The 12,115-nt window shown below is 45.9% G+C and overlaps 1 protein-coding gene across 4 annotated transcripts in view; it reads right to left on the bottom strand.

Moving 5' to 3' along the window:
* Positions 1–779: 779 nt before the first annotated feature.
* The window catches only part of mtmr4 (myotubularin related protein 4), a 60,629-nt gene continuing 49,293 nt past the window's right edge, over positions 780–12,115 (bottom strand). For all 4 annotated transcript variants that reach the window (XM_080436551.1, XM_080436553.1, XM_080436552.1 and 1 more), the window contains 8 exons: positions 7,646–7,841; positions 7,302–7,487; positions 6,622–6,792; positions 5,992–6,146; positions 4,127–5,768; positions 3,801–3,911; positions 3,451–3,539; positions 780–2,943 (listed from right to left, as the gene is read on the bottom strand). In XM_080436551.1, coding sequence (XP_080292677.1) covers positions 2,769–2,943; positions 3,451–3,539; positions 3,801–3,911; positions 4,127–5,768; positions 5,992–6,146; positions 6,622–6,792; positions 7,302–7,487; positions 7,646–7,841 — 2,725 coding nt within the window. In that variant the 3' untranslated portion in view covers positions 780–2,768. The remainder of the gene's footprint in view (positions 2,944–3,450; positions 3,540–3,800; positions 3,912–4,126; positions 5,769–5,991; positions 6,147–6,621; positions 6,793–7,301; positions 7,488–7,645; positions 7,842–12,115) is intronic.

Genomic DNA, 12,115 nt, shown 5'->3' on the forward strand with positions numbered 1-12,115 from the left:
TTGCCCCCCCCCCCTTTTTTACTCTTTCTGTGCACACTGACGTGACATCCTCCATCATAGCAGGGAAAGCGGTGTTTATTAATGTAAGGGAGGCACTCTAATCAGACCCGTCAGGAACGTGCATTCTTGAGATAAAAAATGTGTTTGGTGATTAATTCCATCATCTCTTCTCTCCTACTATGGAATAGAAGTTTTATTGTATGTTTTGTCAACATATTCTAGTTACAAAAACACATAGGAAGATCAAGAATTAAGATCAGTATGAAATACACGTGTCCCACCCCCCTTATTCTTTGACAGGTTAGTGTTGTGTAGTGCTCTTTCTTCTCTAACATTATTAATAGGGTGATTATGTCATATAATCAAGTGGTTCTCAAAGTGAGATCCGGGGACCCCAAGGGGTCCTTGAGGGGGTTCCAGGGGGTCCCCAACTAAATGACTGATAGTTAGGAACCAAATGGACACTTACAGATCTGTAACTCCGAGTGTGCAACACTGAGGGTTTTACAGCATAGATTGGGGTCCCAGAAATATTGTATCAAATGGAGGTCCGTGGCCTAATGCATATCAAACTGGGGGTCCTTGAAATTAAAACGTTTAAGAAGAACCACTGGTGTAATCAAAGTATGCATTGTTCTCTTAATATGAAGTTGAGCAGACCTCTTCAGCAGCAATCCTGTCGTTCCAAGTTTAGATTGGTGAAATGACACCATCTAGTGGACATCTGGAAATAAACCAATGATAATATTCCAAGGTACATAAACAAGTGCGGGAGCAAATCCATGATATAATCTTTATTTCAACCCATGGGATTTAACTTTTACAGTGCATTTCTTTACAAGTTATTCACTAAGTGACAGGTTTTAGCCACTAGTACAGGTCAGATAAGTATGTATATTACATTTCTGGGTTGCTCTTAAAAGATTCTGACTTCATGAACACCGTGTGAAAGATCCCAAATATTAGGTAATGGATAACCATACAGGTTAACTAATTCAGTGACATTAACTGATCATTCATTGGAAACATTAGCCTCTTTATCAAACAGAACAGTTCCTGTTGATGTTTAGTCATCCCCGTGTTATTAAGCAGCTAGTATATCTGTACCATTAAACATACAAAGAGATAGCCAATTAGAAACCTGCTGCCATTTATATGAAAACAAAAGGCTTTTAAAAAAAAAAGACAAAAAGAAATAAATATGGCACTATTGTCTCAAGGAACAACCATTGACACAAACACAGATCTTTCGCAATAGAACAATTCTTAGGGACCATGGCCTAACTCCTCTAAGGAGGAAAATAAACATATTCCAAGTTATTTTGTTCAGTCCTTTCCCAGGATTGGTTCCTGTTAGGTACCACCACTGCCTGTCACTTAGTTATCCAAGATTGTACACGGAGATAAAGTCATTCATTTCTCAAACGTTCTCTCTGAAAAGCAATGATATTACTTACCATCATAGAACACAGCACTTTAATCAATCCTTATTTCAAGTCAGAGGACGATGCACATACCTGGTAACGACATTCCCGGTTCTATAATGCCGTGTTGCTTTTGTCATCTCTTCTCATCGGCGGCATACCTGACAAGCGGTCAACTTTTATCAGCCTCTGTCTCATACAGATGCTTCGAGAAATGTCTTATGCTGCAACAATGTTACACGAGGGTTGGGGGCGGGGGGAGACAAAGCATTGTTAAAGACAGAACCACGTTGACTGTGCATATGCATAACTTTGAAAACACATGGACAAGTAAGACGACCCACCGAATGCACATAAACAAAACACCACTCGTTCCAGTTACCCATCACAACATTACATTCAGGCTCCAAGAAAGAGATGCAACGGCAAAGTAAACAGCAGATTTATCCCTTTTGCTCAAGTTTGGTCTCAGATTCTTTCAAACACACAATAGCTTGTAGTGCACAAAATAAGAATACAAAATTAGACTTTTAAATACTGTAGCAGCAACTTGTTTCTTTTAAAGTTGAAAGCCTCCAGTCGACCGGTTAAAAGGCTTCAGATTCCCCAACATGTGGGAGGGTGGCAGATTGTCCTCTGGTGTGTGAATGTGTGTGTGAGAGAGACAGTGTCTATTTTAAGGGATGTCTGTGTGTGTGTGTGTGTGTGTGTGTGTGTGTGTGTGTGTGTGTGTGTGTGTGTGTGTGTGTGTGTGTGTGTGTGTGTGTGTGTGTGTGTGTGTGTGTGTGTTTCATAGGAATAGGAGTGATTCTTCTGGGGTGGGCAGGTTTGAGATGTAGTCCACTCTCTGTGGGGTTGGTGGGTGGGGGTGGTGTCTAGGACAGGGCACCAACTAGAGGACAAAAGCCCCAGGGATCAGGGGGGGGGGCAGCAGGACGCTGCAGCACCCCAGGCTGAAAACGTCTTTGACCGTAAAGGTGGGGTTCATCGAGTGAAAAAGACCTCCCCCTGCTGCCACACCTTCACCTCAAGTCTCTCAGTCTACCTACATTCCCCCTTGCTCCTCTGTCCTCGGCCAACCAGTCTGTGTGTCCGTCTCAGTGCATCGTTCAGTCCTGAATCGGACCTCTCAAACAGTAACTGTAAGCTTCCTTCATCTTCACCTACAGCCAACAACACAGCAGCTTTCAGGAGTCGGGGGAGGAGAGGGGCGGTGGGGGAAGGGGTCGAGGGGATTTTGGTGTCGGGCGCTCAGCTCATCTGTCCGAAGCATCAGGACATCAGGCTTTCCGTCGGAGGACCTGGACTGAGCAAAGGTGCTCACCGTGCTACAGGGCAGCTCTCTCAGCTGGAGGCCGTGGCGACCTTCTTGAGCTGCTGGCTGCGGATCTCACGGGTGCGGCACTCCAGCAGCTGGTCATGGCAGGTGTTGCACACCAGCACCGCGTCATACAGCTGCTGGTCCGGGATGGGCAGCTTCAGGTGACAGCAGTCTTTACAGAACACGTTGCCACAGTTCCTGTATAGTAAATAAAGTGCAAGTGTTTAAGTTCTGGTGTGGAAATGCTTTCTTTAAGTTAGTGCTTTAGGCCAGAGGTGGGCGACCATGTCTTTTAGTTTGACAGATGATCAGATGGGGCTATTGAGTCGAAAAATAGCCATTCACACTGTACGACAAAAACAATCACACTAAAACATTGAATGTGAAACCTATACAAATCATAGGGGATTAGTGCAGTGCGAATGAACATGAATGACCCTGGTTGGGGTGTGTAACCTGTTAAGTACTGTACTAGGGTACTACTGCTTTTAAACCACTGCCAAAGAGAGACGAGATGAGAGTATAGTATTTAGAATGAGTTCAGTAAGAGACTGAGACACCAATACAGAAGACAGCAACATGGGAAGATAATAATTGTGTTTATATATAGACGCTCGCCAAAGCCGGATGCACCACCACTTCACTGTGTTAAGTGTGTTTATTATGTTTATTCGGATTTGAGTGTAAACCTTGTAGAGAACTCACCTGCAGTGATGACGTCTCTTGGCCATCCAGAACTCACAATCACAGTTGAAACAATGCGAGGCCATGTGGTCGGGTACCCACCTCGTCACCTGTAAACACGCACGCACACGCGCACGCACATGCACACGCACACACGCACACACACACACACACACACACACACACACACACACACACACACACACACACACACACACACACACACACACACACACACACACACATTAAACAGTGTGCAGTGCTAGGATTCCAGCCAGGAGGGTGAGCTGTGACGCTTTACTTGATATTGTCTGGCCACGCGAGGCTAACGCTTTGCGAGAACCAACATAGAAGCTCTGAAGGGTTCCTACCTCCATGTCCTTACGTTCCACCCTGTCCCAGCTACCCTCAGAGAAACGATCCTCACTGTGGGTGGACAGGGAGTCCTCCTCGTTGCTGTTGTCCGACTCCCTCAGACATGTCTGGAACACAGTGACCAGAGGAAGGTCGAGATGGGATGAGAGAGAGACAAGATCGTCAAGGATTATCAAAAAGTTTTATGACTCACAGCAGCCAGTATGGGAGACAGTGAGAAGAGACATCTTATCTAGTATTTAGCTGCCATTAGACACTGAAACAAAGCGCCTAACGGCAGATAGAAACAAAGAGAGAAAGACAGAGACAGAGCTACACTCACAATGTCATCCTCGTAGTCGATGTCTGGCTCGGAGGGCGGGGTTCCATACTGTCTCTGGTTCTCCAGCCTCATCTGTAGCTGCCGCACCTGCTGCCGCAGCACCTCCACCTCCTGCTTGTAGCCCGCCTCGATCTGCCGCAGCCGCTGCTGCACCGCGTCCATGGGCACTGGCAGCCCATCGTCATCCAGGTAGGCGGGAGCCTGCGGCGGAGGAGGAGAGATGGAGGAGGGCGAGGAGTAGGCGTAGTAGGACGCTGCCGGCAGCAGCAGCTGGTGGCCGGCAAACAAGGAGTAGCCACTGGAGGCGGTGGGCCCGCAGAGGGCATTGTAGCCTGCGCTCTTGACCGCAGACAGCCACCCGGAGTGCACAGTGGGGCTGCTGGGCCTGCGCTGGTCCTCCTTACGGCAGCACTGTTGACCGCCATTGGGGATGGCCAGGGCTTGGGCACGGAGCAGCTTGCTGGCCAGCCGGCGGCTTTGGCAGGTGGCGGGCTGCAGGGCGCGGCAGAAGCCGGAGTGGCTGGCGCTGTTGCAGGCGGATTGGACCAAGCCCTGGACGCTCTCCCAGTTAGAGCTCAGCAGGGACAAATCGGTGAGGTGGCTCTGGGAGATCAGATGGCGCGCTGCTGCTGCTGCTGCCTGAGTGCAGTCAACAGAGGGCACTGCCACTGCCACTGCCTGAGTGCAGTCAACAGAGGGCACTGCCACTGCCTGAGTGCAGTCAACAGAGGGCACTGCCACTGCCTGAGTGCAGTCAACAGAGGGCACTGCCACTGCCTGAGTGCAGTCAACAGAGGGCACTGCCACTGCAAGTCTTGCAGGCTCCCACTCTTTGCCCTTCACAGCATCTGGTTTCATATCTTCTCTCTCCTTCTGGGGTGGAGTGCGGGGTTCAGGCTTTTCCACGATCTCTTTGTCCTGGGACTCTGTCAGGCTTTGACCTTTCCTCCTACCGATAGGCGGAGCCAGGTGGAGCTCACCCTCCTCTGTGAGCGTCTCTGTTGATTCCTCCATGGGGAGCAGCGGGGTCAGTTGCTTGAGAGCCAGCAGCTCCGCAGATGCGGGGAGACCGTTTTCCGGACCATTGACGTGGCCATTCAGGAGTTTACTTTGACTGGCTGCAGGTGGAGTGCTGTTGCAGGGGAGAGGTAAGCATGATTCTGACTGATGTGTGGGCGAGGCAGCAGCCTCCACAGTGCTGGAGGGGCTCTCAGTCTCCCGCAGAATGGGAGGTGGTGGGAGTGTAGGGCTGGTGATCTGAGGCAAGGCCTGATGGAGGATAGGCATGGGGAAGGGGAGAGGGATGGCAAGGTCCTTATTCAGTGGGACAGGGGGAAGAGGCAGGGATGGTAAGGGTTGTGTGGTGAGGCATTTCTCCTCTCTCAATTCTGACTCTGGGTATGTGGCGGGGCTATGGATTACAGGTTCTACCTCAGAGTCTTCGCTGTCCGATCCAGTATCGGGGCTTAGACCCCCTGCAGGTTTGTCAGGAGAAGCTCCTCCCATGACAGCCACGGGCTCCAAGGCAGGATGACCCTCCTGGCAGTGCTTGTTGAGGTTGGGGTCACTGGACGTACGGGTGAGGTGCACCCCGTTCTCACAAGCCGACAGCAGGTTGTCCATGGAGCGAGTCTTAGGAAGTCTGGATGTTAGAAAGACACAAGGCATTCATTATTGTCTTCTGTGAATGCAATGGTGTAATCTTGAATTTACTCCACTAGAGGGCAGTATGGATTTTAGCAACTCCAATACAGACACAGTAATCCCCATTGGATTAGTGAAAATGTCTGCTTTGTCGCCAGCCTGGCAGTTAGAACGAGATGTCTAGACAGTCAGCAAATAAATCTGGTGGCACATAAACATACCTGTCTAGGGAACGGGAGGTGAGTTCGTCTCCTGCATTGCCGGGGGAGAGGTAGAGCTCCATGGCGTCGTCTATGGCTGTGCACGGAGAAGAGGTGGGCAGGTAGACAGCTGTCCATAGCTGTAATGCCCGTGTGTGGCACACTGGCTGCAGCACCTGGCAGATTAACAGGAGGAAGGACCATGCTTGTGTCAGTATAAAGCCTGATTTATAAGTAGTCACTCGCTCTGTCACGCACTGAAAAATCTACAAGCCAGCAATACGTCGCATTGCTGTTATTTCAGGTGCGCGACACAGTTTATACCATAAGTATACATCAGGCATAATCCTACTGTTATCAAATGGACATGGTGGCAATGACGAGACACGCTAGAAATTATGCTCAGACCTTGCACAGGACCTTGCAACTCACACAGAACTTGTGGTCAGTAGCTGTTGAGCTACCAGGTACACCTAACCTAAAACAAGCACAAGATCACCATTATTATGAGGTGATCATGTGGTTGTTTTGGGATTGAATTTGTTATAGTTGTGGTGTGAACTCTGCCATCCACTTGACTTAGAAAAAAATTGTAAACTATATTTTAATAGTTATAGTTATAGTGCTCTTAACGGTAAAAAAAAGGAATACCATGTCATGACTGGGGATGTAGAGAAAATTCTGGAAGTTCTTGTTCCCCATACGGAGCAGGGACCAGACGGAACAGGTACGCTTGTAGATGTTCCGCGCCTCCCTCTCCCGAGCGTTGTTACACAGGAATGTGCCATAAAGGCACGAGTATGTGTGCTGCACCAATTTCACCTGAATGAAGAAGATAGATATAATGGAGTCAGGCTTTTACAAAGGCATTCTGTCAATTAAATTAAATTAAATTATGCATGGGAAACGAATGTTTACATTACCAAAGCAAGTGTCGACAAACAAACAAATGTCAACAAATAATAAACAAATGTATAGTTAAAGAACAGACTGGTTGAACTCGGCATCTCCTGTTTCTCTGTAGGTGAGGGCTTTCATATGGAGTGTCTGGGTCACTTTTCTTTAAGTAATTATGAAATGTAAATGCTCTCTTTTTAATTGTGATTATTAGTGGCTATCGTCCTAATTATGCTCTGCATGCATTGTTTAGTGTTTTTGGTTGGATGTGGAGAATGTATTTGCAGAATTCCGCATGCAGAGTCCATCAGTCTGTTTCACTGCTTATGATGTATGCAAGCACACCCTTATTAGATACAGCTGAATTTTATACAAAGATGCACACAAAAACTATTCTTGGAAAAGTTATGAGGTTACGGGGGTTTTCCACCTACCAGGAAGGCCTCGTTGAACTCAAAGAGACAGGGGAACTGTTTGAGCAGCTGGTGGACACAGTCCAGCCACTGCAGGAAGACAGGACACTGCTCACTCACGTCGTCTGCGTTTTCCTGGTGGCCACAACGATCCCCAAACTTGTGGCCAAAGTCCAGCCACTCCGTCTCCACTAGCACCTGGAAACCCTGTGCATGGGACAGTTCGTGTTAGAGAAAACTCATTACAATTCATGGGGTATGCATGAAGGCTAAACCCACACTCTCCCAATGAGTCAACAGCATCTGAGACAATGAGCAACATGAGACATGTGGGATGAGGACAGTATATCTAGAACATTTCAGACCTCCAATGTCCTGTAGAAAGGGTCTAACAGGATCTTGGCCAGAGCCACAATCTGGGGGGTGCGGTCCCACCCGTCCGAACAGTGCACCAAGACCGGACGACCATCCCTCTCCACCGCCGAGCAGACAAGAGTCGCTGCTTTTAGCATGACGGACAGGTGCTGCAGCCAACGCGTGGCCTCAAGTGCTGAAAGCCAGCTACATACAGAACAGAAGAGAAGAGGGAACAATATGTCTGAACAACACATCTACCAAAAACGCATTATGGACTATAAAACCATCAAAAACTGAAGCATGATCAGAGGGGGGTAGTAATGCGTTACATTTACTATGCTACATTTAGTTAAGTACGTTTTTGGATATATTGTACTTGTAAGAGTAGTTTTAATGCAATATACATTTTACTTCAGAATATTAAAAAAAAGATTTTCAGCTTAGGGGTCCAACAACTCCAATTTACTTCAACATCTTTGTGATCTGATCACCATGCAGCTTTACACACCCAAGTGAAGTTAAAACACAACAGTGTAACTAAACTACAACATTGTGGATTACCTGAGTGAGTGAGCGAGTGAGCGAGCGAGCGAGCCAGTGTGAGTGAGTGAAATAGATGACTAAAAATTTATAAAAACTTGATGGATGTCTTGGATGGTTGTTGATAGCATTAAAGTTACACATACAAAATAAAACTCATCACTTTGCATGTGCATGTCCAATCAAAATTAATCTTGAATCAAAATAAGTATTGTGAGGAAAATACAATGACACCTCTAATGTGTGACCCCTACTTCAAACAGTGACTGATTTATTCAAGAAGAAAAAGGGCAGTGCCAGTTTCTTCTTAATAAACAGAAGCCTCCAGAACCTGGCTCAGGAGGTAGAGCAGCCGCACGGGAATCGGAAGGTTTCCGGTTAGATTCTCGGCTCCCCCTGGGTTACTGTCCAAGTGTCCTTGAGCAAGACAGTGAAGCCCTAACTGCTCTTGATGAGCAGGTGTGTTGCATGGTTCCCTCTGCTGTCTGTGTGTGAATGGGTGAATGTAATGTAAAGCACTTTGGATAAAAGAGCTATATAAATTCACCATTTAACCCCCTCACCTGGACGAACTGGACACACAAATACACACACGAATGTTTGCGCGCGTGCATGCTCATGCAGACTACGCACATTCCAAGAGTGTGGAGAGGACATTACTTTTCTTTTAAAAAACCTTTTTAAAATAGATATATATTTTATAACATTAGAAATATAGTTAACTCTTTTTATTTTCTTTTACTGTGGTGTCTTTTAACTGTGCTGTATTTACCTATTGTCTTGTCTGTATTGTCCTGTGCAAAACTATTTTCCCTTGTGGATAATAAAGGACTGAAAGTGACAAATATTGAGACCAATGTGAGTTTGTAGAAATATTGGTAATTTGCCAATAACATTATTTTGGGAAATAAACAGCTTATTAATTTATTTGAATTATAGTTATACTGTACTATGTATTAAAATGAAATCGTCCATAACCCTCAAGTTAAAGTCATTGTTTTATTTGATGGCCTTCCGGCCCTGGCATTTGGCCTTTGCTCCCTCAAAATATGGCCAAGTGGCCTTGAACCCTAACATGACGAAATCCAAGGCTTGATGTGTTTGTGAGAGTTTTGGAGAAATGGGCTTGGCCAATATGACCTATGTGTGTCATGATCCAAGGAATCCCGGATTGAAATTTGTTTTGATTGTATGACCTACGGCTCAAGAGTTATAGGTCAAAATATCTCTTTCTACTGGAATTGTGCATGCAAAGGTTGACCCCGATCGGTCCAGTAGTGAGCGATATTAGCTGCGCACAAACACACGCAGAGACACATGTGGACAGGGGCGAAAAACATAGTTGTCGGCCTAGCAAAGACAACTAGCGCTGGTGATCGTATTTTGATTATTAAATTAAAAAAAATCAGATTAAAGTACTAGTAGTTTTTTTCACTAAATACGTTTGTAGGGTATTCATACTAGCCGCCTTAAAAGAATTGGAATGGGAAATGACCAAAATGTGACCGCACAGTGGCCGTCTTTAAAAGGCGCTGGTCAGAGTGCTTTTTATGGCCGAGTGGAGTGCTATCAAAAGTTAAGAAAAGTTAAACTTTTTGAGAAATGCGCTGAAGATGTGGACTGCTTTTTATCAGCTATCCAATCATGAATACACAAATGCAGGGCTACTCGTCCAAATATTCACTATATTAATTGTGGAGTTGTATTTTATTAAATACAGTCTGACTACTATTCATATATTGCAGATTCACTATTAACAATGGAGTTGTGGTTTGGTGTCAGCTCCACTGCTCCAGACTGAGCAAGCCAACAACCATGCCCAACAGGTGAGAGGAGAAGCACAGACAGACAGTGTTTGTCTGACAGCTTGAGCTACATTTTAGGCGATAAATATGCCATGCAGTTAATCAATCTTGATTCATTTCACATCCACACCTCCTAGTTTAAAAAGAATATAAATATTCTGTGCTTTCCATATTTTGTTGATTGCGTGACCACCCCTTTTTCGCCCTTTCTTCACAAAAGGCGGATAGTGTGAACACACCCTAACACTCGGATCCCACCAAAAAAAGCGCCGCTAACGCTTTTTATTGTGCGTGGAGGTTTGTGTGTGACTGTCAGCGTTGGGACTAATGACTGTAACGCCGTTATTTTTTTCAGTAACTAGTACTCTAACGCATTATTTTTTAAATACAGTAACTTAGTTACCGTTACTACATGGTGCGTTACTCCGTTATTTTTTATATAGTATTTATATATACAGCGAGGCGAACAGTGACTGAGAATTGTACTTAAGTACAGTACTTGAGTAAATGTACTTATTTACTTTACACCAGTCTGTGTCACATGCAGAGACGCGCTGTGGGCGGTTGACATCCTGACCGGTTGACAATGACACGGCAGTTCATTCATTATCACCGCAAATCAGGCACATTTCAAATCCTCTGCTTTGCAAGCTCTCTCACTCGCTCGCTCGCTCTTTCTTTCTCTCTCTCTTAACAGCGTGTGTGTGTTTCTGGGAGAGAGAGAGCAAGAAAGAGCGTGTCACACTCGCGAACTGCCCTTTCCCATACTGTTGAAGCACAAGGGGGCGGGGCTGGCGGGCTATGTTAGTGCAGTGAGGGGCAGACAGTCGGGGCAAACGCAGTCCCCACAACATCATTTACGATTCTGTGCCTATCGGTACATAACTCGGACGGCGCTTAGTCGACTAGCAGACCATCGGCCGGTCGTCGCGGGCACTCGCGCCTGGAGGCGCTCGGGCGCGACTCCTCGGCCTCAAGGTCTGCTGAGTCGGCGCGCCTCCGTCATGGTCTAAAACTATACTTTATCGGCGAAAAAAAGTAGTCCGCGGTTGTTTGAAAAAGTATTGTCCCAAGCGGGATTCGAACCCGGACTCCCAGATGTAGTGGATCAGTAGTCCAATGATTATCGAGGTGCGCCTCTGAGGCCGGTGCTGAAATTGGGTATTCGGGCTGTATTAGAATGTGACGTCCTAACTCTTCTAATGTAGAGGAAAGAAGTCCCCGCCCACGCGCCCGCCCAATAGGGGAAGCCTACAGTATGGGAGAAGGCAGTTCGCGTCACACTCACACACGTTAAGTTACACCTATTTCCTGTTAATAATAACCAGTGTGTGCTGCATTGGGAGGTAAATGGGAGACACTTTATTGTGAAGGTATGACCGGAAAAAGAGAGTTGTTTTTGCTGCTGCGTAGTTGTTGCGACATATTATATCTGTTGTCTGCGCGACAGTCAGACAGAGACCGCGGTCCGGTTATATATTATATAAAGTTGCGTATTTAACAGTCAAACACAAGTTGTATCATTTCGAGTTAGAATATGTCTCAGACACTAGGCTACTGTACTACAAGGGCACTTGTGAGTAAAGTTGGCAAGTTGCCCTACAGTTTAACAACAATGCAAGTTGAAGATGAAATATCCAGCACAGATGGGTAAATACTCTTAACAGCTATAGGCTACTGCAACTGTGGCATCCAGGTGAAATAGGCATCAACTGCCTATAAGGCTCTGCCACTGCCTGACTATACAGTATAACCTCCTGTGAGTGAGTAGTGGTCTATAATTTATTATCCTAACAGGTCAGCTGATCCACGTTAGGATTAATCTGAAATGCCAATTTTTTTGCAGTGCCCTTTGATTAGAAAATGCGTTCAAGCACAATTGATCATTGAGAAACCATTACGCACGCAGCATGCGCAAATGGTAATGTAGGTAATTAATGTATTTGTGCAAGATGACCCTGCTACTGTATATAAAATGTGTATATCACTCGTTCATCATGGTTCATGTTCAAATAGCTCAATCCAAAATATAATGCTGTAGGCCTAAGTGTTAGGCTGTATTTACGCACCTGCTTGTAATTAATGCTTAAACATAATTATGACCGGTATTTTTTATCAGATGTCCGATAAATT

Source organism: Gymnoscopelus braueri, assembly GCF_963280865.1.
Source record: "Gymnoscopelus braueri genome assembly, chromosome: 8".
NCBI classification, from domain to species: Eukaryota; Metazoa; Chordata; class Actinopteri; order Myctophiformes; family Myctophidae; genus Gymnoscopelus; species Gymnoscopelus braueri.